Source organism: Oncorhynchus tshawytscha, linkage group LG13, assembly GCF_018296145.1.
Source record: "Oncorhynchus tshawytscha isolate Ot180627B linkage group LG13, Otsh_v2.0, whole genome shotgun sequence".
NCBI lineage: Eukaryota > Metazoa > Chordata > Actinopteri > Salmoniformes > Salmonidae > Oncorhynchus > Oncorhynchus tshawytscha.
In genome coordinates this window covers 58,667,251-58,693,362 of record NC_056441.1, presented here as the reverse complement: position 1 = coordinate 58,693,362, position 26,112 = coordinate 58,667,251, and the positions used below count along the sequence as shown (strand labels likewise).

At 43.4% G+C, this 26,112-nt stretch overlaps 1 protein-coding gene across 4 annotated transcripts in view; it reads right to left on the bottom strand.

The window, feature by feature from the left end:
* LOC112265390 (multiple epidermal growth factor-like domains protein 6) overlaps nt 1–26,112 on the bottom strand; it is an 82,075-nt gene that overhangs the window by 31,499 nt on the left and 24,464 nt on the right. For all 4 annotated transcript variants that reach the window (XM_042296039.1, XM_042296040.1, XM_042296038.1 and 1 more), the window contains exons 5-14: nt 16,406–16,528; nt 13,443–13,565; nt 12,735–12,860; nt 12,339–12,461; nt 5,405–5,527; nt 4,904–5,041; nt 4,517–4,639; nt 4,186–4,305; nt 3,473–3,670; nt 3,228–3,359 (exon numbers count right to left, since the gene is read on the bottom strand). In XM_042296039.1, coding sequence (XP_042151973.1) covers nt 3,228–3,359; nt 3,473–3,670; nt 4,186–4,305; nt 4,517–4,639; nt 4,904–5,041; nt 5,405–5,527; nt 12,339–12,461; nt 12,735–12,860; nt 13,443–13,565; nt 16,406–16,528 — 1,329 coding nt within the window. The remainder of the gene's footprint in view (nt 1–3,227; nt 3,360–3,472; nt 3,671–4,185; nt 4,306–4,516; nt 4,640–4,903; nt 5,042–5,404; nt 5,528–12,338; nt 12,462–12,734; nt 12,861–13,442; nt 13,566–16,405; nt 16,529–26,112) is intronic.

Sequence of the window (26,112 nt, the reverse complement as noted above, 5' to 3'; positions counted from 1 at the left end):
TGTCTATATACAGTGTCTTCAGAAAGTATTCAGACCCCTTGACTTTTTCCACATTTTGTTACATTACAGCCTTATCCTAAAATTGATGAAATTGTATTTTTTTCCTTCTCAATCTACACACAATACCCCATAATGACAAAGCAAAAACAGATTTAAATTTTTTTGGGTTAATAAATTAAAAATTAAAAACAGAAATATCACATTTACATAAGTATTCAGACCTTTTACTCTGTGCTTTGTTGAAGCACTCTTTGTTGAAGCACCAGTGATTACAGCTTCGAGTCTTCTTGGGTATACAAGCTTGGCACACCTGTATTTGGGGAGTTTCTCCCATTCTTCTCTGCAGATCCTCTCAAGCTCTGTCAGGTTGGATGGGGAGTGTTGCTGAACAGCTATTTTCAGGTCTCTCCAGAGATGTTCGATCAGGTTCAATTCCGGGCTCTGACTGAGCCACTCAAGGACATTCAGAGACTTGTCCCGAAGCCACTCCTGCATTGTCTTGGCTGTGTGCTTAGGGTTGTTGTCTTGTTGGAAGGTGAACCTTCGCCCCAGTCTGAGGTCCTGGGTGCTCTGGAGCAGGTTTTCATCAAGAATCTCTCTGTACTTTGCTCCGTTCATCTTTGCCTCAATTCTGACAAGTCTCCCAGTCCCTGCACTGAAAAACATCCCCACAGCATGATGCTGCCACCACCATGCTTCACCGTAGGGATGGTTTCCTCCGACATGACGCTTAGCATTTAGGCCAAAGAGTTCAATCTTGGTTTCATCAGACCAGAGAATATTCTTTCTCATGGACGGAGAGTCTTTACGCGCCTTTTGACAAACTCCAAGCGGGTTGTCATGTGCCTTTTACTGAGGAGTGGCTTCAGTCTGGCCACTCTACCATAAAGGCTTGATTGGTGGAGTGCTGCAGAGATGGTTGTCCTTCTGGAAGGTTCTCCCATCTCCCAAGAGGAACTTCACCTCTCTGACCAAGGCCCTTCTCTCCCAAATGCTCAGTTTGTCCAGGCGGCCAGCTCTAGGAAGATTCTTTGTAGTTCCAAACTTCTTCCATTTAAGAATGATGGAGGCCACTGTGTTCTTGGGGACCTTCAATGCTGCCGAAATGTTTTGGTACCCTTCCCCAGATCTGTGCCCCAACACAATCCTGTCTCTGAGCTGTACGACCCCATGGCTTGGTTTTTGCTCTGACATGCACTGTCAACTGTGGAACCTTCTATAGACAGGTGTGTGCCTTTCCAAATCCTGCCCAATCAATTGAAGTTAACACAGGTGGACTCCAGTCAAGTTTTAGATACATCTCAAGGATGATCAATGGAAATCAATGGCAAGTATGCACCTGAGCTCAATTTCAAGTCTCATAGCAAAGCATCTGAATATCTATGTAAATAAAGGTATTTCTGCATTTTATTTTTAATACATTTGCAAAAAAATCTAAAAACCTGTTTTCACTTTGTCATTATGGGGTATTGTGTGTATATTGTTAATTTTTTTTTTTATATAAACAATTTTATAATAAGCCTGTAACGTAACAAAATGTAGAAAAGGTTCATAGGTCTGAATACTTTCCGAGTGTAGGTTATGAACACCTGCTCTTTCCATGACATAGGGAAAAGGATACCTAGTCGGTTGCACAACTGAATGCATTAAACCAAAATGTGTCTTCCAGATTTAACCCAACCCATCAGAGAGGTGCGAGCGGCTTCCATAATCAACGTCATCGGCGCCCATGGAGCAGTTGTTGTTGCCCGAGGACAGAACTGCAGATTTTTCCACCTTGCCGGCTCGGGAATTCGAACCAGCAACCTTTTGGTTACTTGCCCAACGCTCTGCCTCCCGCAGAATGACCAGGTAAATCCAGGTGAAAACTATGATCTCTTATTGATGTCACTTGTTACATTAAATCCACTTCAATCAGTGTAGATGAAGGGGAGAAGACAGGTTAAAGAAATATTTTAAGCTTTGAGACAATTCAGACATGGATTGGGTATGTGTGCCATTCAGAGGGTGAATGGGCAAGACAAAATATTTAAGTTCCTTTGAATCGGGTACGGTAGTAGGTGCCAGGTGTTCTGGTTTGTGTCAAGAAATGCAATGCTGCACGCTCAACAGTTTCCTGTTGTAACGGTATTCGTCGTCTGAAGAAGAGGAATCATCGGACCAAAGCGCAGCGTGGTAAGGGTTCATGCTTTCTTTATTAAAACTGAACACTATAACAAAATAACAAAGGGAATAACCGAAACAGTCCTGAAAGGTGCAAAACACTAAACAGAAATTAACTACCCACAAAAACCCTGTGGGAAAAAGCTACCTAAGTATGGTTCCCAATCAGAGACAACAATAGACAGCTGACCCTGATTGAGAACCATACCCGGAAAAAACAAAGAAATACAAAAACATAGAAAGAAGAACATAGAATGCCCACCAAAATCACACCCTGACCAAACCAAAATAGAGACATAAAAAGCTCCAAGGTCAGGGCGTGACACCTGTGTGTATAAAGAATGGCCCACCACCCAAAGGACATCCAGTCAACTTGACACAACTGTGGGAAGCATTGGAGTCAACATGAGCCAGCATCCCTGTGGAATGCTTTTGACACCTTGGAGAGTCCATGACCTGACAAATGGAGGCTGTCCTGAGGGCAAAAGGAGTGGGGGGCTGCAACTCAATAGTAGGAAGGTGTTCTTAATATTTTGTATGCTCAGCATATAATAACATTAAGGATGGAAACATTGTAGTTGTCTTCTTTCCAAGCTAACAATGAAAACCTAATAAGATGACTAAAATGGCCATTCTCTGCTACGTTTTCAATCTTCCCCACTGGTCAGGTAAAATGGATTCATCATAACATAACTCTTCTTGGTGTGAATTTGAACACTAGTCCAAAGGAGGATGTTTAAATGTATAAAAATGACTCAGATTTATATCCCTGGTTCAGGTCAAGCCCAAAGACACTCAATAATCATGCTTGGTTGTGAAACAATGGCTTCTGGCCTCTTTCTAACAACCCTGGCCTGGGAGATGTATTCTGTCTGTTGTGCACTTGGCCTGTCTCCAGGCCAGATCTGGGTTCAAATACCAAACCCCGAGGACTAACCAACCAAATAACTGCCTGCTCAATAATAGACACTGAATAACACTGAAACTCTATGAAGTGATAGATGACTTCCAAGGGTTACAGTGATAATAAGAGAAGCTGGGGAGAGAAGAGGAGAGTGACTTACTCTCGTTGCAGATGACGCCAGTCCATCCAGGTGTACATTCACAGTGTTCTCTGTCCGCACCACACACTGCTCCGTTCTCACAGTCAGCACAGCTCACACCACAGTCATCCCTGAAGGAATCATCTAGACACACTGAGACACACACACGCACATATTCCTGTAAAACCATGGCATGATTTACAGTTTTTGCCACACATGTCACATTGAGCATCAACCAGACATGTATGTAAGCACTGATTTGCTACCTATGTGGCTGACCAGGGTGAGTTCCCCTCTCTGTGCCTCTTCCTCCTGGTCTTCACCATAGGGTGAGTGCAGGGCTGCAGTGTACTGCAGGAGCTGAGGGGGCCGTCGGAACAGCAGATCTGGCAACCTGTGCACTTCCAGATCCTCATCTGCATCATCCTCCTCTTCATCGTCATCCAGGTCACTGTCGTACAGCGCTGCATTGGGACAGACAGACAGGTAGAGAGGAGACACTCAGAACACATTCACATTGATCATATTTACATTACATCTAACTATACTATACTGTATTATACTATACTACACTATCATTTACATTACATCTAACTATACTATACTGTATTATACTATACTATCATTTAAAATACATCTAACTATACTGTCTTATACTATACTATCATTTACATGACATCTAACTATACAATACTGTATTATACTATACTATCATTTATATTACATCAAACTATACTATACTGTTTTATACTATACTATCATTTACATTACATTCATCTGAATACTTAAAGTGATTGCATCATTACTATAGTCTTCTGTTAGAAAACCTCACAAATGTCTCTCAGAGTTACGTTTACACGTTTAAAGACAATGTATACGCATTCACTGTGAAATTACAGAACACTAAAGTATATAGTATAGTATAGCATAGCATAGCATAGCATAGTACAGTATAATATTATGATCAAATAGTACTCACGGATGCAGGCTCTGTGGTCGTGGTCCAGACGGAAGCCCAGTCTGCAGAAACACTCGTAGGTCCCCGGGGTGTTCACACAGTAGTGTTCACAGACACTCTCTGCCAGGCACTCATCAATGTCTGACAAGACCACAGAACAAAAGGAAGTACTTTGAAAATGAACACGGTACTTTCAAGTGTATTCTATTTCCATGATCAAAACTAGAACAATGAGTTTTTAGACACTGTCAATGCATAATCATCACTGTCTTATAAAATACTGTAAACTCAATCCAGAGTCAATTTGGACCTAGATAATGAGTGGATAATGGTCAATGTATTGTCCTCTTACCATTGCAGCCACAGCCGTCTGCATGGAGCCTATAACCAGCCTGGCAGCTGCACTCATAGCCCCCTGGGTTGTTCTTACAGAACTGACTGCAGCACGCCTCCCTACTCTCACACTCATCACTGTCTGGGGAGGTGCAACAAAAGATGATTGTTCATTTGGGCACGCAACGGAAAATATTTAAAGACATTTTGGAATGGAAATTGAAAAAGGGCATTTGAAGTCCTAATAATCCCTACCTGTTTCAGAAAAGGCCCATGTTTGATCTGTTGCTTCTATACTTATCGTAGAGACAGAGAATGACTATAACCAGGAGTTTTCCCTTACCTTCTGACCTGACCAGGAAATCCTCTGGGCTTCAACAATGATGACCCAACAGAGAGTACCTACCCACACAGGTCTTCCTGTCCTCAGCCAGTTGGTATCCTTGGTTACAGGAGCAGAGGGGTCCGTTGGTGGTGTGTTCACAGTGGTGGGAGCATCCTCCATTGTTCTTCTCACAGCTGTCCACGATCTCCATCTCAATACCTGCAAATAGGAGGATACAACCAGTCAAGTGAAGGATGGCACCCAACAACAGTATCTGTTTGCAATAAACCAAAACATTAGCCATCACTCACACATTAGCTTCACAAGAACATACCACAATTAGGGTCAGATATTTTTCCTTATCATGTCACCTGACCAGGACTAACTACTCCTGACCTTTGTTATAAGCCTACGACGAGGGACCAGACTTCTTCTTGGTCAGAAAAAAACAATTGGCCTCAACTATGTTGCTACGCAACTGTGATTTTGCCTGCTTTAGTTGAATTTACTGATTGTAAAGTTGCTTTGGGTAAGAAGAGCATCTACTAATTGACTCTAATGTAAATGATTATGTATACTCACGGTAGCACTGTTTGCCGTCAGCGCCCAGCTCAAAGCCAGGGTTACACACACAGCTGAAGGAGCCCCGGGTGTTGACACAGCGATGGGCACATATGGCCTGGCCTGAGCTGCACTCATCTATGTCTACAAAAGATAGCATGATATACTGTAAGTCAATAGGGCACAGTCCCATAGCACAGGTAGAGATGACATTACAGGGATCCGTGGAGTAATCATTTTTATTCATATGAGGCTATGAATGAGGTTCCGAGGGGGAAAAGTGCTTCTGGTTAAGAAATTGCCTTTTGTACCACTTGACATGTGGGTGAGTGACCTTTCGTCATTGTAATGCTAGAGCACAGGCATGGTGGTGGGCTGCTCTTAGTGATTATGAAGCGTACCGCAAACACACACATGCGCGCACACACACAAAGGCACGCACGCACGCACTCACACACACATAGACTGTTGTGTTTAATGAAGTTGCCTGAACCCTATAGCCTTCTAGCCACCCCATGTTATAGTAGTATCATCCAGCCATAGCGTTAATCAGCTTAAGGCCCCACACACACAGTCATGGTTCATACGGCCCCCGGAGGGCCGGGTCATAGAGCCTCAGCTCTAATGGCCCCGGGACAAAGGCAACTCTCTGATGAATGCCACCTTTGTTTTGTCCAGGTGCACTGATTTTGGAGAATAACAAACGTTTACATTACCGGAGTCTCAGTTAAACCACCATTAAAACTCAATGTTCACATGTTGCTTTACACGAGTGTGGAAAAGTGAGAAAGTTCATGAGACGGATAGAGGTGATGGCTATGGTTTTTCCATGACCAATGAGGGCTAGACTTGCTTACTTAAGAGGATTCAGGGTGGTGTAGATTTATAGACAAGTTCGGAAAAGTCTCTTTCACTCTAGGACATTTCTGGGAAGGTTGTCTGCATGTAACAGCGTATTGAAATATGAGAACGTCAGTTTGTGTGTGTGTGTGTGTGTGTGCATTTCCAGACATACTTTCGGAAAGTATTCAGACCCTTTCACGTTACAGCCTTATTCGAAATGTCCTCATCAATCTACACATACAATACCCCATAATAACCAAGCAAAAACAGTTTTAAAAAAATGTTAACAAATTTATAACATTTATAATTTATAAAATTAACGTAAGTATTCCGACCCTTTGCTATGAGACTTGAAATTGATCTCAGATGCATCCTGTTTCCATTGATCATACTTAAGATGTTTCCACAACTTGACTGGAGTCCACCTGTGGTAAGTTCAATTGATTGGACATGATTTGGACTGGCACACTTCTGTCTATATTAGGTTCCACAGTTGATAGTGCTTGTCGGAGCAAAAACCAAGCCATGAGGTCGAAGGAATTGTCCGTACAGCTCAGAGACAGGATTCTGCCGAAGCACAGATCTGGGGAAGGGTACCAAAAAATGTTGGCAGCATTGAAGGTCCCCAAGAACACAGTGGGCTCCATCATTCTTAAATGGAAGAAGTTTGAAACCACCAAGTCTCTTCCTAGAACTGGCCTGACCAAACTAAGCAATCAGGGGAGAAGGGCCTTGGTCAGGGAAGTGACCAATAACCCATTGGTCACTCTGACAGAGCTCCAATGATCCTTTTTGGAGATGGAAGAACCTTCCAGAAGGACAACCAACTTCGCAGCACTCCACCAATCAGGCTTTTAATGTAGAGTGGCCAGACGGAAGCCACTCCTCTGTAAAAGGCACATACCGCCCACTTGAAGTTTGCCAAAAGGCATCTTAATGACTCTCAGACCATGAGAAACAAAATTCTCTGGTCTGATGAATGCCAAGCGTCATGTCAGGAGGAAACCAGGCACCGCTCATCACCTGGCCAATACCATCCCTACAGTGAAGCATGGTGGTGGCTACATCATGATGTGGGATGTTTTTCAGCAGCAGGGACTGGGAGACTAGTTAGGATCAAGGGAAAGATCAATGGAGCAAAGTACAGAGAGATCATTGATGAAAACCTGCTCCAGAGCGCTCAGGAACTCAGACTGGGGACAAAGGTTCACCTTCCAACAGGACAACAACCCTAAGTACACAGCTAAGACAACGCAAGAGTCTCTGAATGTCCTTGAGTGGCCCAGCCAGAACCCGGACTTGAACACGATCGAACATCTCTGGAGAGACCTGAAAATAGCTGTGCAGCGACGCTCCCCATCCAACCTGACAGAGCTTGAGAAGATCTGCAGAGATAAATGGGAGAAACTCCCAAAATACAGGTGTGTCAAGCTTATAGCGTTATACCAAAGAAGACTCGAGGCTGTAATCGCTGCCAAAGGGTCTGAGTTAAAGGGTCTGAATCTTATGTAAACGTGATCAAGTTTGCAAAAACGTCTAAAAACCTGTTTTTGCTTTGTAATTATGGGGTATTGCGTTTAGATTGATGAGGAGAAAAAACAATTTAAAATCTATTTTGGAATAAGGCTGCAATGTAACAAAATGTGGAAAATGTGAATGGGTTTGAGTACTTTTTGATTGCACTGGCTAAAAAATGTACCTTTATTTATCTAGGCAAGTCAGTTAAGAACAAATTCTTATTTACAGTGATGGCCTAACTCAGCCATACCCTCCCTTAACCCGGACGATGCTGGGCCAATTGTGCACAGCCCTATGAGACTCCCGACAAGGTCGGGCTGTGATAGAGCACAGAATCGAACCAGGGTCTGTAGTGGCACCTCTAGCACCGAAATGCCGTGCCTTAGACCAATAAGCCACCTGGGAGCCACATTTGTGTGTGCTCTTACCAGTGGTGAAAAAGTACCCAACTTTCATACTTGAGTAAATGTAAACATAATTTAATACAAAATGACTTAAGTAAAAGTGAATGTCACCCAGTAAAATATTACTTCAGTAAAAGTATAAAAGAATTGGGTTTAAAATATACTTAAGTATCAAAAGTAAATGTAATTGCTAAAATATACTTAGGTATCAAAAGGAAAAGTACAATAATTTCAAATTCCTTATATAAAGCAAACCAGAAGGCATTATTAAACTTTTTTTTTTTTACGGATAGCCAGGGGCACACACCAACACTCAGACATCATTACAAATGAAGCGTGTGTTTAGTGAGTCCACCAGATCAGAGGCAGTAGGGATGGCCAGGAATGTTGTCTTGATAAGTGTGTGAATTGGACCATTTTCCTGTTCTGAAAAGCATTTAAAATGTAACGAGTCCTTTTTTGGTGTCAGGGAAAATGTATGGAGTAAAATCTACATTATTTTCTTTAGGAATGTAGTGAAGTAAAAGTAAAAGTTGTCAAAAATATAAATAGTAAAGTACAGATACCTAAAAAACGACTTAAGTAGTGTGATGGATAATGTTATGTTGGTGCTTTTCTAATAACCAATGTCTGTGTCTGTGTTCTATGTTTGTGCTCTATGTTTATGCAAGTGACTGATTGAACGAATCCTCACTAGTAGCTGAAATTTGGCTTCCTTAGGCAAGTGCCTTAGGAGAGCAGTTAAAGGTACCCGGATTCAGCTGTTAAGGGAGCTCCCAAATTAAGCAAGGCCTGGCAATTTTGTTTGCTTTTAACCTATGATTTTTACCACCCACACACCAGCACCCACACACAACCCACGTGTTATGAATATTTATTATGGTGTTAATACTCTGTTTGATTTATGGTGTGGGGTCTTGTAAGGTTAGAAAGAATGCACCTTAAAGGGCACACAAATGACATTTTCTGAAGTTTCTATTGTCCGTTTTGGTTGCACATGTAAATTATCTTAATAAAAGGCAAAATATAAACCTGATACACAAAATGTTTGAAATGTTTGAAATATCTTTAAATAATGTTTGAGGGACAGGGAAACAAACACTCACTTAATAGGGCTGACTGACCTCTGTTCTGACTTTCTGGTGAGGCCTGATCACCCTCACTAGAAAGACTGGAGACATTGCATGACATTTAAATGTAATATGGAAACAAGAATAATTAGGAAGAGGTTTATAATTTATCAACAGTCCTATGTGTGATTTGAGAAAATGAGAAGGAGAGAGACAGAGCGCTGCTCCTGAATGAGGGACACCTGTCTCTAGTCTATTTTACCATTAACTTCTGGGATATAATTAAGTTAAGATATAATTAAGTCTGACAAACCGTCCTCTCATTAAGAAGCTAAAAATGACATTTAATCTTTTCACAAATAGTTTCATATTTAAACATTTAAATTGCACAATTCCATGTGAATCTGACAACTAGAATGTGTAGATTTTCCAAGATACAGTTTATGTTGTCCTATCATCAATAATCATGTCTCAGACGCCAACTGAACTGACATCATATTCATTAAGTCCCAACGCATACTTTCAACTGGTTGGATTACCGAAATATGGTTCCGTTTCCCATCTTTTATGACGTCACCAGACTCTCTCTCAATGTTAACAAAGGCTTTACTAGAGTCAACTCTATAGAGTAGAGAGAGAGAAAAGGGGAAAGGTATTTATGGGGGTCATAAACCTCCCCCATTAGGCCAACGTCATGACACCAGCAACCTGTACACAGCATCCAGTCAAAGCTATCAACTGCCTTTTCTCTCATGTCTTTTCTCTCAAGAGTGCGACATGAGTCCACGTGGAGTGAGCATGGAGAGAGATCCCGTCCAAACTTCTCTCATGCTGCTGGTGTACTGGTAGGAACATGGACAAAGACATAATGTACTGTAAAGGACAGTGCCGACTACGGTGAGACATTATCAAGGGCCATATGTCATTGGGAGGACGAACTGAAACACTATATAAAAAAGAACATGAACAAATGACAGAAGAATGAGTCCCGGGAGGGAGGGGGGTCGTCAACCGTACCCAAATTGATTTAGGCTTCTCCAAAATGATTATTTTGGGATATCATGTTGTTTTTGGAGGTCTGCACACTGCGAAATGTATAGTAATTTAGACCAAGAATGCATTGAGATATCAATCTGTCATTATCACAAATGAGGGCTGTGATGATAATAGTTAACGCTAGAAATATCAGATGAAAATACTGTATGTAAATGTACATTCTGCCAGTATCGGTGTGTGCTAAATTGAGGGTCTTAAATTAAAGTGATAGAACCAACGTGAAGCACTAAGGGCTGTCATTCTAAATTTGGGTAGGATAATTTATCACAAGTTCTAATTATGATTTGGAAAGGTGAGGCTTCTAGAGACAGAGCTATGCCTCTAAAATGTGAGGAGAGCTACTAGATTGTAGCTTGGGCCATCCACTTTGGGCCATCCACCTTACCTCAATCTCATTCTTATCAATGTTGATGTGAAACTGTTAGAATTTGTGCTCTCTCTCTTCCCTGTGAAAGTCAATATGCATATGCCCTAAACCAAATGCAGGAGATCTCTAGAGATGTAGAGAAAATTGGCAACACTAAAACAATTGCATAAATAGGCTCTGCAACACAGAGGCAGGTCAAGGGGGCACTTGTGCAATCATTAATGATGAATGTTGTACTTCTGTCCCAGATCACTCTTCTAATATGACTGATCTTGCGGAATACATTGCCACTGTTGCTAAGAATAATTCCCCACAACCAGAAGGACACTTGAAACTTGGTTGGAATCCCTGTTTGGAAGTTGAGGATCCCAAATTGCCAAATGGGCTGCAGCGTGTGTTTTTTCTTAGTTCTAATTGTTACTTAACAACATGCTGTGTATGTGTGTGTATTTTTGATACAGTCACTCCCGTTAATAGAAGTGTAACCTTTTATTATGATAGTATTACCATACTAATTAGATTGTATAACCCAGAATGAAGGGTTTGAAATGTTTTCTTTTGCCTTTATTTAACTAGGCAAGTCAGTTAAGAACAAATTCTTATTTTCAATGAAGGCCTAGGAACAGTGGGTTAACTGCCTGTTCAGGGGCAGAACGACAGATTTGTACCTTGTCGGCTCGGGGTGCAACCTTCCGGTTACGAGTCCAACGCTCTAACCACTAGGCTATCAGATGAAGTGTCTGATTTTCTGTGTTGATTTCCCTTACTTTAATAGAAATAGGATACAGAAGTTAAAATCTAAAGCTTACCTTAAAATGTAATGATTATTAACACACATTAACACAAGAGGATGGAATGTGATGGAACATTTTATATTGGTGCTTTTCCAATAACCAATTTCTGTGTTCATGCAAGTGACTGATCGAATTCTCACTATCAATATCTGCAATTTGGCAGTATGCCCAGACCCTTGTTTTGAGAGCGAAAGATATCTCTGTTTCGAGGTCTTAGCTTAGAGAGAAGAAGCCTCATGAGGTATTGGTCTGTCACATGCATGACCCAGTTTTGGTCAGTCATATGAATGAGGCAAATGTTGATGATAAACTGATTATGAATGATGAATAAGGGGTGGCAGGTAGCCTAGTGGTTAGAGTGCTGGGTCAGTAACCGAAAGGTTGCTGGATTAAATCCCTGAGCTGACAAGGTAAAAATCTGTCATTCTGCCCCGGTAGGTTATCATTGTAAATAATAATATGTTCTTAACTGACTTGCCAAGTTAAACTTTTTTTTTTTTTTAATAAGCTCAATCATGGAAAAATAACTTTTTTTCCACCATAATTTGCAAATAAATTCATTAAAAATCCTACAATGTGATTTTCTGGATTTTTTTTCTCTCATTTTGTCTGTCATAGTTGAAGTGTACCTATGATGAAAATTACAGGCCTCTCTAATCTTTTTAAGTGGGAGAACTTGAACAACTGGTGGCTGACTAAATACTTTTTTGCCCCACTGTATAAGAGAACTAATGGGACTGCCCCAGTGGAGCTCCTGACTGACATGTGCATTGAGTTGGTTTGAACCTCTCCAGCGTGCTGATAATAAACAATGATTGACTTCGAGTGTACCTGTGTAGAATTTATATGACAGTAGTACTTTCAAGTATTTTTATTCAAGTACTTTACACCACTGGCTCTTACCCTCACAGCCCTGGCGGTCACCGGCCAGCGAGTACCCAGGTCTGCAGCTGCACTCTGCTCGACCATCCACAAAATGACACAGCTGGACACAGCCTGCACTCCGGTCCACACAGGGGTCCCTAACTGATAGACAGACAGACAGACAGACAGACAGACAGACAGACAGACAGACAGACAGACAGACAGACAGACAGACAGACAGACAGACAGACAGACAGACAGACAGACAGACATGGGGCAGACAGTTTTACGTAGTCATATCCTGGTCACGCTATGACTGAAAACTGCCTCCTGTTCTTTATATGTAACTCTTTGCTCTCCATTCTAACATAAAGTGACTACTCTTGTAAGCTGTAGGGAATTCAGAGCACCATATCCAATCTAGTCAGGACTCACACTCGCAGTGCTTTCCATCCCTCTTCAGTTGGTAGTTCCTACGACACTCGCACTTGTAGTGGTCGTTGTCCATGTCCACACACTTGTGTTCACAGCCGCCATTCTTCACTGAGCAGGAGTTCACAGCTTCATAGTTGGGACAGACAGACAGACAGACAGACAGACAGACAGACAGACAGACAGACAGACAGACAGACAGACAGACAGACAGACAGACAGACAGACAGACAGACAGACAGACAGACAGACAGACAGACAGACAGACAGACAGACAGACAGACAGACAGACACAATAATTGAACAACACAGGACTGACTGACAGACTAGAGAAAAACATATCTTCATGCTGTAGCAAACTACCTCAAATTAAGATCCTACATCTGTACTTTCGCTAATGTAGTCTTTGATCAACATTTGGTGAGTAAATGTGTCACCCTTCCTAAAGACTGGTCACTAAAATATGAATTCAAAGAAGGAAGAGCCATATTGTGGACCAGCACCATCTTTTCACACCGCCATAATGGAAACGTGTGATTACAGGAAGCTCTAAAGACTGGAAATTGGATAATTAGAGGTTGCAGGTAATGAGTAACCGTGACTGAGACCTGAATATTGGAGTATTATAGCTCTCAATGCCTAAATCAATGCCTAATCTTGAGTTGTGCGAACGACCGGGATCAAATCTGGTCTCACATTGTCATTACTCACCAATGCAGGTCCTTCCGTCAGTGTGCATGCGAAAGCCCTGACTGCACTCACAGTGGTAGGAGCCTGCCGTGTTCACACAGGTCTGCTGGCAGCCGCCATTCAGCTCCTCACACTCATTCACATCTACAGAGCAGACCGATGGACAGACAATCAGCCCTGGGTTCAAAAAGTATTTTAAATTGAGCATTCACTTGAGCCTACCTTGAGTACCATATGGGCGGAGTTTGCACTTTTGCTAGTATTCCATTGGTTCCCTTGAGCCAGGCAAGCAGAAAAAGGTATTCAAAATGATTTCACATACTATTTGAACCCAGGTCTGCAGACAATATTCTCAGACACTTGCTGCAGAACAAATCCATGTTGATAGGAGAAGGTTGTGCCAATGAATTCCCCGTATGGGCATTAATAAACAATGAGGTGTTTTGATGGCTTTTGAAGGAATGCTTTATAATGATGGAATACTACACAAACCTTTAGACAACATTTGTGACTCTAACAGACATGAACCCACACAGACCACATTCATTAGGAGACTCATATGTGTGTTACAGTGTCTGCGTCATGAATGGCACAATATTCATTTTATAGTGCACTACTTTTGATGTGAGCCTTATGGGCCCTGGTCAAAAGTAGTGCACTAAATAGCGAATAGGATGCCGTTTGGGATGCAACGTTTTCATGGATGTTCCAGAGGAGAGCGTTAAGGCCCAAGTTATCGGGATGCTTGTCATGACTCACGAATGTGTCAAACGTAGGAATGTGGTAAAAAGATTTCAGCACTGAAGTTCTCTTTTGTTTGACATCAAGCTCTGTGAAGCATAGTTGGTCCCTGACGCAATAAGAAGGTTGGCTTGGTGATGGAAGTGATGACTTCACGAGAGACTGTTTTAAGAACACAATGTTTATGACCCCTTTATAGACGAACACACCATTTTGATACAATTAAATCATCCATTAATATGAAATCACCAATTGGGACACGCATTCTCTTCATCAGTGGAAGTTCTCGTACAGCGCTTTGCTGTTAACTGTAATGACTTGGAGTATGTTCTGACCACGTGACCGGATTAGAAAAACCTCAAGGGCTCTACTTATACCCCTATAATTGGAGTCCAGAGTTCTTCCTGGTCAGGTCATGTGGTCAGAAATTCCTCTGGCTCTAGTAATGACGATTCACCACTGATTCACCTCTTTCAACACAGGTTGTCCACTATGCAGCAGACCTGAGTTTTTAGGACCATTCCAGAACCATTCACATGTGATACATTAGGCACATGCTCCATGTTGTTCCATGTTGTTCCATGTTGTTCCATGTTTCAGGGAGCAGAGGCATGATGAGGAGACAACATTGCTGAGTGCTTCTCCAAGGAAAGTCAACGTTTACTACCCATCTGGAGAACACATCAGAGTCCAGCTGTTTCAACTACTTCCTGGTTCCTGCTAATCCCTAGTCCATATGGGCTTTGCACTGCAGGCTCCTACTGGTCATGACAGTAGCACTGATACAGAGTCAGACATATATTCACCCCCCTAATGGGTTGGGGCTAAGGTAATCAGATCGTAGAACTGGGGTTAAGGGCAATTCCTATTCAACAAAGCATTCTCAGCTTGTGGGAATGCACTTCTCCTCATAATGAACTAAATGCTACTTTAATGAAGTAACTTCCACTAGAAGAGGCTAAGGAGGGTCAAAGAGGAGGGCTGTCTGCCGTATAAGGAGCCTTGTCATAACCGGCACATAGATTCATGTGATCAGGTTGAAGGACTGAAAATCCACAATGCCAATCCATTTAGAGCAATCCGCTGTCTCGCTGAGTGAGGATAAAGGAACTCCCAGCGTCCCCTGTGGTGGATGACATATTCAGGAATATCAAAATCCTAAACTGTTGTTCTGAACCCTGTTCTTTTTTTCAAAAGACTTCTTTCTTTAGTGGGCTTTTCTCAATACCTGAATGGTAATAGACTCAGTGAAGGTTTGGAGGGTAATATACTTAAGGTTCGCCGTGTGAGAGGATTTCAGCAGGACACAAAGGAAATCTTTCATTCAGACGTGAGGCTGAGACTCTGGGAGTTGGGTTGGGGGTTGAATATTGTCTGAATGCCATTGTGTGACAGTCTTGAACTGACACCCACATCTGTCTGACACCCACATCTGTCTCAATGGTCTCTTAACAGCTGTTTGGGGAGGTTTCTGCCCATCCCGCGCCTCTCAACTCCCACGCTCCACTCTCCATAGATTAACACCATCCTATGTGGAGGGTTGCATGCTCTGTCCAGAAACAAAAAGGGTCTGTTATTTGCCCTTCAAAGTTGTTACAGAGCACACTAGCCCTGGAACATGGCTCTTACAGACTCCTACACCATTGCTCAAACCCTCACTAGAAAGTGACAATGTCCCATGTCAGGGGTCAAAGGCTAGTGGCACCTGTTGACACCTGCACCCCCTCAGAGCAACTGGGCATTAGCACTGTCAGCTAACTCAGCCAACTCAGCATGTTTCTGTCAAAACAAACAGGGAGGGTTTTGATTTTACGAGTTGACCAGATCTCCATGCCTGTACTGATTGTGTTCCCTGTATGTGTGTGGTCTGCTAAGCTTTTTGTGTCTCTGTCTCTTCCTGTGTCTCTGTCTGAAGACCCGGCAAGAGGACACTGGTGGATAACCTATGCCTGGATAACCTATGGTGGATCCCAACCTACCAACCACTGATCTTCACATACATCACACACACACACACACATCCCCATCCCACACACACCACACACACACACACACACACACACACACACATACACACACACACACACACACACACACACACACACACACACACACACACACACACACACACACACACACACACACACACACACACACACACACACACACACACACACACACACACACACACACTCACACACACACACACACACACACGAGAACCAGCATGCCCTCTTTCTCACCCAAACAGGCCTTTCCGTCCGGGCCCAGACGACTGCCCCCGGGGCACTTGCAGTAGAAGCTTCCAATGGTGTTGCAGCAATGTCCCTCACAGCCGCCTTTAGCAGTCGAGCACTCGTTGACATCTGGGGAAAGAAGGAAAGCCAAAACCTCCGTTTTCATAGCCTACAAACTGCACTGTAAGCAAAACTGAACCCAAATCCATTGTAAACCGTGGAGCTTTGGAGCTTCTCCTTCTTCGGTTGATTCATTCCCCTCTGTCTTGTAAGACGTTTCTTCCTCAGGCATGAAGGAAATCTTAATATAACAGGTGTAGTAGACCTTACAGTGAAATACTTACTTACAAGCCCTTAACCAACATTGCAGTTTTAAGAAAAATAAATTAAAGTAACAAATAATTAAAGAGCAGCAGTAAAATAACAATAGCGAGGCTATATACAGGGGGTACCGGTACAGAGTCAATGTGCAGGGGCAATGGTTAGTCGAGGTAATTGAGGTAATATGTACATGTAGGTAGAGTTATTAAAGTGATAATAAACATAGATAATAAACAGAGAATAGCAGCAGTGTAAAATAGGGGGGACAATGCAAATAGTCTGGGTAGCAATTTGATTACATGTTCAGGAGTCTTATGGCTTGGGGGTAGAAGCTGTTTAGAAGTCTATTGGACCTAGGTTGCCGTGCTTGTAGCAGAGAGAACAGTCTATGACTAGGGTGGCTCGAGTCTTTGATCATTTTTATGGCCTTCCTCTGACACCGCCTGGTATAGATGTCCTGGATGGCAGGAAGCTTGGCCCCAGTGATGTACTGGGCCGTACGCACTACCCTTTGTAGTGCCTTGCGATCGGAGTCTGAGCAGTTGCCATAACAGGCAGTGATGTAACCAGTCAGGATGCTCTCAATGGTGCAGCTGTAGAACCTTTTGAGGATCTGAAGTCCTCCAAACTTTCAGTGAGTCCACTTCCCCTCACTTTGTAGACGTCCCAGCTGTCCAACAAAGGGCCATCTTTAAGATAGATCCAGCTTGAAGACAGACCCAGTAGTGCTTTGATGACTCTGTTTCTAGAGAGAAAACTAAACCATGTTCTAACCTCAGTCATGTTGTTCATCTGCCGGGGCCAATGTAGCTGGAAGCTAGGCATAAGGGACAGGGGAAGCTAGCTAGCTACATAATATAGCTTCCTAACCATATGCTTTGGTTAGGAAGAGCCCAGTAAAAGCACACTCTTTTCATCACTCCACAGACAGATGCTTGTTCCTAAATTGCGGTCATTACTTTGCATGTGAACGTCAGCAGGTATTTCCAATTAAATGGCGATGCTGACAGAGTCAGTCAGGGATGAGAAACTTCAGGCTCCTTGGTGCTGGTATAATGACTCCTATCAGGTCCTTTTTATAGTGATCTTGTGCATCACCAGTGAGGAATGTCTTTAAAAGAGGTATCATTCAATGCTAACACGATCATGCTGTCTCAATCAACCATACACAACATGTAAGAGAGTTATTTCCTCATTTAGATATTTAGCTCACTCCATTTCAAACCCACATGTGCATAGAGTAATGTTAAATGTTTGCACAATGTCATAGTTTGTTTCCTCACTTGCATATGGAGTAGCATTCAAGCTTTCTAGCTTAATCACTCCAGCCGTTGTTAGATGGATCTGAGTTCCACCATGGCTCACTATGGGGACAGACAAGAGCTCCTTGTCTTGCCTTTATTTGTCTTGTGTGCTGATCAAACGCAGTGTGGTTTGAAGTCCCTGTAGATGAGGTGTATTGGGACAACAGCTGTTGTCAGTCAGTACAGGAAAGTGTGTACAGAGGTGTGAGACACGCTAATGCGTGTCAAGGAAATCACAGATACACAAGAACACACACGCGCACAGACACACAAACATACACACACACACACACACACATACATACACACACACGCTGGCCAATTCTCCATCCTGACAGCATCCTACGAGAAGTGTTCCTCTGGTGGGTCATATCTATGGTGGGGGAAGACTTTTGACATTCTATCCCTGTCTATTTGCTAATGATTTACTGTGAACTCGTGGCTATAAATAAACTAATGGTTTCATTAAACTACCGAACATTTCACAAGCAGAGTTCCCCAAAAGGTTCAGTGAGAGAGAGAGAGAGAGAGAGAGAGAGAGAGAGAGAGAGAGATTCCAAGAACACAGGATGAGATGTTACTATCCTTTGTGCAAGCACTTCCAAGAGTTAATGAACAGTGAGCGTGGTGAAATTTGGGGAGCGCATCGTCAGTAGTGTACCTTTGGTTCCTAGGGTGTTTCGGCCTTTCACACTATACACCCTCCCCAAAGGCGGCCAGCGACAGGGTGATCAATCCTACGCTTGCGTCCCATTCCCAATTAGTCATAGGAGTTGCCTTGTTGTTGATAGCCAACATCCCATGGGACTATGCATGGCAGGGGCGTCCTCCTCCCTGAGTCAAGAGAGAGAGAGAATAAGGAGTGCAGCCAGATCAATGAGTTAGCAGGCTTTTACAACCAGTTGGCTCTTTTTTGTTTGTGTAGATTGTCACGTGTGTTCCCTCTCCGGCCTCTAGGTCACCAGGCTGCTCGTTATGGCGCACACCTGTCACCATCGCTATGCGCACCTGCACGTCATCAGACTCACCTGGACTCCATCACTTCCCTGATTATCTTCCCTACATGTTCGTGTTTCTTATTTTGTATTATGTTGTGTTAGTTTATTAAAACACTCACTCCCTGAACTTGCTTCCTGACTCTCAGCGCACATCGCTACAGAATAACGCCTCACCTAAGGGAAGCATCAGGGAGTGTTTTTTGTTGTTGTTTCGTTTTGGTGGGAATGACGTCGGGTCCGGGAGCCGCTACAGGTTCTCACGCCTCAGCCAGATCGCCAGGCTCCCCTGCCTCCGCCGGCTCGTCAGGCTTTCATGCCTCAGCCAGATCGCCAGGCTCCCCTGTCTCCGCCGGCTCATCAGGCTTTCATGCCTCAGCCAGATCGCCAGGCTCCCCTGCCTCCGCCGGCTCATCAGGATCTCATGCCTCAGCCGGATCGCCAGGCTCCCCTGCCTCAGCTAACTCGTCAGGCTCTCATGCCTCAACCAGGGTGACCTGTCCGCTCCTGAACCCCGGATCGTCCCTTTGGTTGGCATCCTGCGGCTGGAGCCAAATGCTGATTACCTTCCCTATATACGTCACTCCCTTTGGTTCCTTCCCCAGGCGTAATTGTTTCTGTTCCAGTGTCATGTCTGTGCGTTGTTGGTGTTTCTTATTTCGTATTATGTTGTGTTTATTTAATAAAACATTTCCTCCCGACTCTCAGCGCACATCGTTACATAATTGAGACCACCTGACAAACCAGGGTCCCCCCAATAGCAACACTGTGTATGTTGGAGCGCAGTCTTAACTCCCTAACCACATCGCTGCCCGTGGCTCTTCTCTTTCCTATCCGAGGGAAGCAGGAAGCACACCACATTATTACCGGAACTGTATAGATATTATGGTCATAAATGTTTGTTTAGGCCTTGCAGCTGAGACGTTGACAATAAGGAACTTCTGAAGCTTAAGCAAATGGTAATCTATAGAACGCACAGCAGAAGAGAGGAGTAATACAACAGAGAGCACTGGAAGACATACAGATGCTCTAAAAACAATCATGTGCCTTCAGCAATAAAAGATAAGCAGGTTGAGAGCTCGCCAGTCTGCTCCTGTTGAAGTGCTCAGTGAGATTTCACACACACACATACACATACACACACACACACACACTGTCAATGTTCCAGAGTCTCTCTGGCCTAGCCGGAGGGAAAACATCCATCCAACAAGACAAACTGTACAGGAATTCCATTCGAATGGCACAGTTCCTCCAACTGATAGAACAACACACACACACACACACACACACACACACAACCATACACACACACACACACACATACACACAGAGCCACCAGAGCCCCTGTGCTGCTGTACAGAGACACTATCAATCAGACAGCAAAGTTTGGTAGCTGGCCATGTCATTACGATTAAACAGACCTTATAGGCTGCCATAGAGAAGACATCAAGCAGCGCAGCCGTTAACTGCAATCAGTAGCAGGTGAGAACAGCAGACAGACTGTAGCTAGACATAGACAGGAAGTAGCTAGACAGAGACAGACTGTAGCTAGACATAGACAGGAAGTAGCTAGACATAGACAGAAAGTAGCTAGACAGAGACAGACTGTAGGTAGACATAGACAGAAAGTAGCTAGACAGAGACAGACTGTAGGTAGACATAGACAGGAAGTAGCTAGACAGAGACAGACTGTAGCTAGACATAGACAGAAAGTAGCTAGACAGAGACAGACTGTAGCTAGACATAGACAGGAAGTAGCTAGACATAGACAGAAAGTAGCTAGACAGAGACAGACTGTAGGTAGACATAGACAGACAGACTAGCTAGACAGAGAAAGACTGTAGCTAGACAGATACAGACTGTAGCTAGACATAGACAGAAAGTAGCTAGACAGAGACAGACTGTAGGTAGACATAGACAGAAAGTAGCTAGACAGAGACAGACTGTAGCTAGACATAGACAGAAAGTAGCTAGACAGAGAAAGACTGTAGCTAGACAGAGACAGACTGTAGCTAGATATAGACAGAAAGTAGCTAGACAGAGACAGACTGTAGCTAGACATAGACAGACAGACTATAGCTAGACATAGATAGACTCTAGCTAGACAGATACAGAAAGACTGCAGCTAGACATAGACAGACAGACTGTAGCTAGACAAAGACAAAAAGACTGTAGCTAGACAAAGACAGACAGAGAGAGACATAGAGAGACAGACTGTAGCTAGACATATACAGACTGCAGCTAGACATAGATAGACAGACTGTAGCTAGACAAAGACAAAAAGACTGTAGCTAGACAAAGACAGACAGAGAGAGACAGAGACAGACAGACTGTAGCTAGACATAGACAGGTGGTAGGGCGGCAGGTAGCCTAGTGGTTAGAGCGTTGAACTAGTTACCGAAAGGTTGCAAGACCGAATCCCCGAGCTGACAAGGTGAACATCTGTTGTTCTGCCTCTGAACAAGGCAGTTAACCTTGAAAATAAGATTTTGTTCTTAACTGACTTGCCTAGTTAAATACAGGTCAAATAAAACATGTAAAAAAATAAAAGACAGAGACAGACTGTAGCTAGACAGAGACAAACAGAGAGAGACATAGAGAGACAGACTGTAGCTAGACAGAGACAAACAGAGAGAGACATAGAGAGACAGACTGTAGCTAGACATAGACAGACTGACTGTAGCTAGACAAAGACAGACTGTAGCTAGACATAGACAGACAGACTGTAGCTAGACATAGAGAGACAGACTGTAGCTAGACAGAGCCAGACAGAGGGAGACATAGAGAGACAGACTGTAGCTAGACAGAGACAGACAGACTGTAGCTAGACATAGACAGACAGACTGTAGCTAGACAAAGACAGACTGTAGCTAGACATAGGCAACCATAGACAGACAGATAGAGACAGACTGTAGCTAGAGAAACATTGCTTACAAAAATGGAATGGATGAGATGTGCAGGAAGTGTGTTTGACTGGGTAGTACTGACTATAACTGGAATGTTGTATCCCTGTTGGTGGGCTGATCTCTACTCTCAAGTCATTTTATCAATGCTTTCACATGCATTTTTCTACATGCAAATAAACATTGTTCTTGCATAACACAAAAAATAATACCCAACAGCTCTTGGAAGGGTTGTAAATGTGTAAGTCCGCACAGCCTCAGAAACCAAGGATGGGTCGCCATATTGTCAGCCCAGGCCACACCCAATCTTGGTTTCTAAGGACAAGCAGGGTCACCTGGGAGAGAACAAAGGGAAAAGGTACAATTGTTTACCCTACCTGCTTCAACCATGCCCTACACCACCTCACCAAAACCTGGTTGACCCCTAGCCTCTACCCCCTTGGCACCAGATCTGAGAGGATTGGATAGGTGTATCCAAGAGGTAGGAGGAAAGGTGGAGCTATTCCTTCAAACTATCCAATCTTTTCAATGTAGTAGTAGGACCTCCCACCCCAATGCTGCCCACTACCTCAGCACATACCGCTCAACACATACTACCTCAACACATACCGCTCAACACATACTGCCTCAACACATACCGCTCAACATACACTACGTCAACACATACCGCTCAACACATACTGCCTCAACACATACCGCTCAACACATACTGCCTCACACATACCGCTCAACACACACTACCTCAACACATACCGCTCAACACACTACCTCAACACATACTGCCTCAGCACATACACACATACTGCCTCAACACATACCGCTCAACACATACTGCCTCAACACATACCGCTCAACACATACTGCCTCAACACATACCGCTCAACACATACTGCCTCAACACATACCGCTCAACACATACTACCTCAACACATACCGCTCAACACACTACCTCAACACTCCTCAACACATACCGCTCAACACATACTACCTCAACACATACCGCTCAACACATACTATCTCAACACATACTACCTCAACACATACCGCTCAACACACACTACATACCGCTCAACATACAGTACCTCAACACATACCGCTCAACACATACCGATCAGCACACACTACCTCAACACATACCGCTCAACACACACTACCTCAACACATACCGCTCAACACATACTACCTCAACACATACCGCTCAACACATACTACCTCAACACATACCTCTCAACACATACTACCTCAGCAGATACCTCTCAACACATACTACCTCAGCACATACCGCTCAACACATACTACCTCAACACATACCGCTCAACACATACTACCTCAACACATACCGCTCAACACATACTACCTCAACACATACCGCTCAACACATACCGCTCAACACATACTATCTCAACACATACCGCTCAACACATACTACCTCAGCAGATACCGCTCAACACACACTACCTCAACACATACCGCTCAACACACACTACCTCAACACATACAGCTCAACACACACTACCTCAACACATACCGCTCAACACATACTACCTCAACACATACCGCTCAACACATACTGCCTCAACACATACCGCTCAACACATACTACCTCAACACATACCGCTCAACACACACTACCTCAACACATACCGCTCAACACACACTACCTCAACACATACCGCTCAACACACACTACCTCAACACATACCGCTCAACACACACTACCTCAACACATACCGCTCAACATACTCTACCTCAACACATACCGCTCAACACACTCTACCTCAACACATACCGCTCAACATACACTACCTCAACACATACCACTCAACATACACTACCTCAACACATACCGCTCAACACATACTACCTCTACACACACTGCTCAACACACACTATCTCAACACACACTACCTCAACATACTGCTCAACACACACTACCTCTACACACACTACCTCAACACACACTGCTCAAATAAAACGTTATGTGAGGAGCCCTGCCCGCCCAGTGCCCCGCCCAGTGCCCCGCCCAGCTTCCCTGCTCTTTTCATTAACTGAATGGGAGGTCACATCAGCCCCTGACCCTGTGACCCCATCCTCCAGAGATGCCCACTTTGTTCCCATTGGGACTGCAGACACTAATGAGCTCTCAATAACAGGTCCCCATCGTTAATCATTATTCTCCAAGAGTCAGGAGCAGGAATAATCTAGTTGGCAGATGTTTTACACGCTCAATTAGCATGTGCTGCTGCTGGGAGAGAGGAGAGGATTATAAGAGAGGACAGTGGTGGTAGGCAAGAAGTCATGAAGTTATCCCTTGTCTCAAGCAGGAAGTGGTGACTAGTAATAGCAGAGACGGAAGAGGAAGCGAGACACCCAATTAGCAGTTTTTTTTCTGGTTCAATAGAAGTCAATGAACTAAGTAGACCAGACCTAGCTGCTATTGTTGCATTGGTGTCTATGGTAGACACACCCAGTTAAGTAGCCCGGAACTGACATTTGTTTCCAATGGTAAACGGCCTGAGTGAACTATCTTCATTTACTGAGTGAACTATCTTCATTCATCCAACAGGCATGTGTTGATGGACTATCTGCATTGACCCGTTTTGCACTAACTATTTTGACTCATCACATACGTATGCTGCTTTTACTGTTTATTATCTATTCTATTGCCTAGTCACTTTATCCCTACCTATATGCACATACGCTATATTTACAAAAGTACATGGACATCCCTTCAAATTAGTGGATTCAGCTATTTCAGCAACACCGTTGCTGACAGATGTATACAATGGAGCACACAGCCATACAATCTCCATAGACAAGCATTGGCAGTAGAATGGCCTTACTGAAGAGCTCAGTGACTTTCAACGTGGTACCTTCATAGGATGCCACTTTTCCAACAAGTCTGTCAAATTTCTGCCCTGGCCAATTGTAAGTGCTGTTATTGTGAAGTGGAAACATCTAGGAACAACATCTGCTCAGCCACGAAGCAGTAGGCCACACAAGCTCACAAGTGCATAGCATGTAAAAATCGACAGTCCTCGGTTACAACACTCATACAGAAATGGTTTGTCGAGATCGTTCTGGAAGAACTTGACTGGCCTGCACACAACCCCATCGAACACCTTTAGGATGAATTGGAACGCCAGCTAGGGTTAATCGTCCAACATCAGTGCCCGACCTCACCAATGCTCTTGTGCCTGAATGGAAGCAAGTCCCTGTAGAAATGTTCCAACATCTAGAGGCAAGAGTTCCCAGAAGAGTAGAGGCAGCTGTGGCAGCAAAGGTGGGACCAAATCCATATTAATTCCCATGATTTTGGAATGAGATTTTCGTCGAGCAGGTGTCCACATACTTTTGGTCATGTAGTGTATCTACCTCAATGACCTCGTACCCCTGCACATCGGTACTGGTACCCCGTGTATATAGCCAAGTTATCATTACTCATTGTGTATTTATTCCTCGTGTAATTGTTCTATTATTTCTCACTGCATTGCTGTTAACGAAGCATAACAACAAATACAATCTGATTTCATTTTATTTCATTTGGACGGTTAGCATTTCCCTTGCAGAAGACGATGAGGACCCAATAACGACCCAAATAATGACGCTAGCAAGCCGTTGCATATCAACAGTTGCAGCTGACAGATTCGTGATAGTTTGAGCATCTATAGATCAATTTGAAGAATACAAAGAAATGTGCAGGCAAAACTGTCTGTCTGTGTAGCTATTGTAAGTGTGGTGACTAGTGGCTTTTATTTAAGTCTACCTCAGATAATTACCGAACTATCAGTCTGATTCCTCTGGACAAGAAAGTGAGTTTTTGAAAGAGGTCAGTAAAACAAGCAGCTGTTAGTTTAAGTCCAATATCAACACATTGGTTAATGTAATCAGGGCTATGTGCCGCGAGGCCTTGTAATGCATGGTATCATATTCAAATAGAGTTGGACTGAATGGTACTCAGGGGGGTGAACTCTTAAAAAAACACCCATATTAAGTGTTAAGAAAAAAACGTTCCCATTCATAATTTGTACTATGAATGACTCCATAGAGTGCATGTGAAACTATTTGCTTTGAGGCAGTCTATTAGTGTGGTGAAGAATTTGGATCTGAATGAGCTGATCCAAGACCACACAAGCATACAGTTGGTAGCTGTTAAGTTAAAATCACATGATGGGAATGGCTGAATAAGA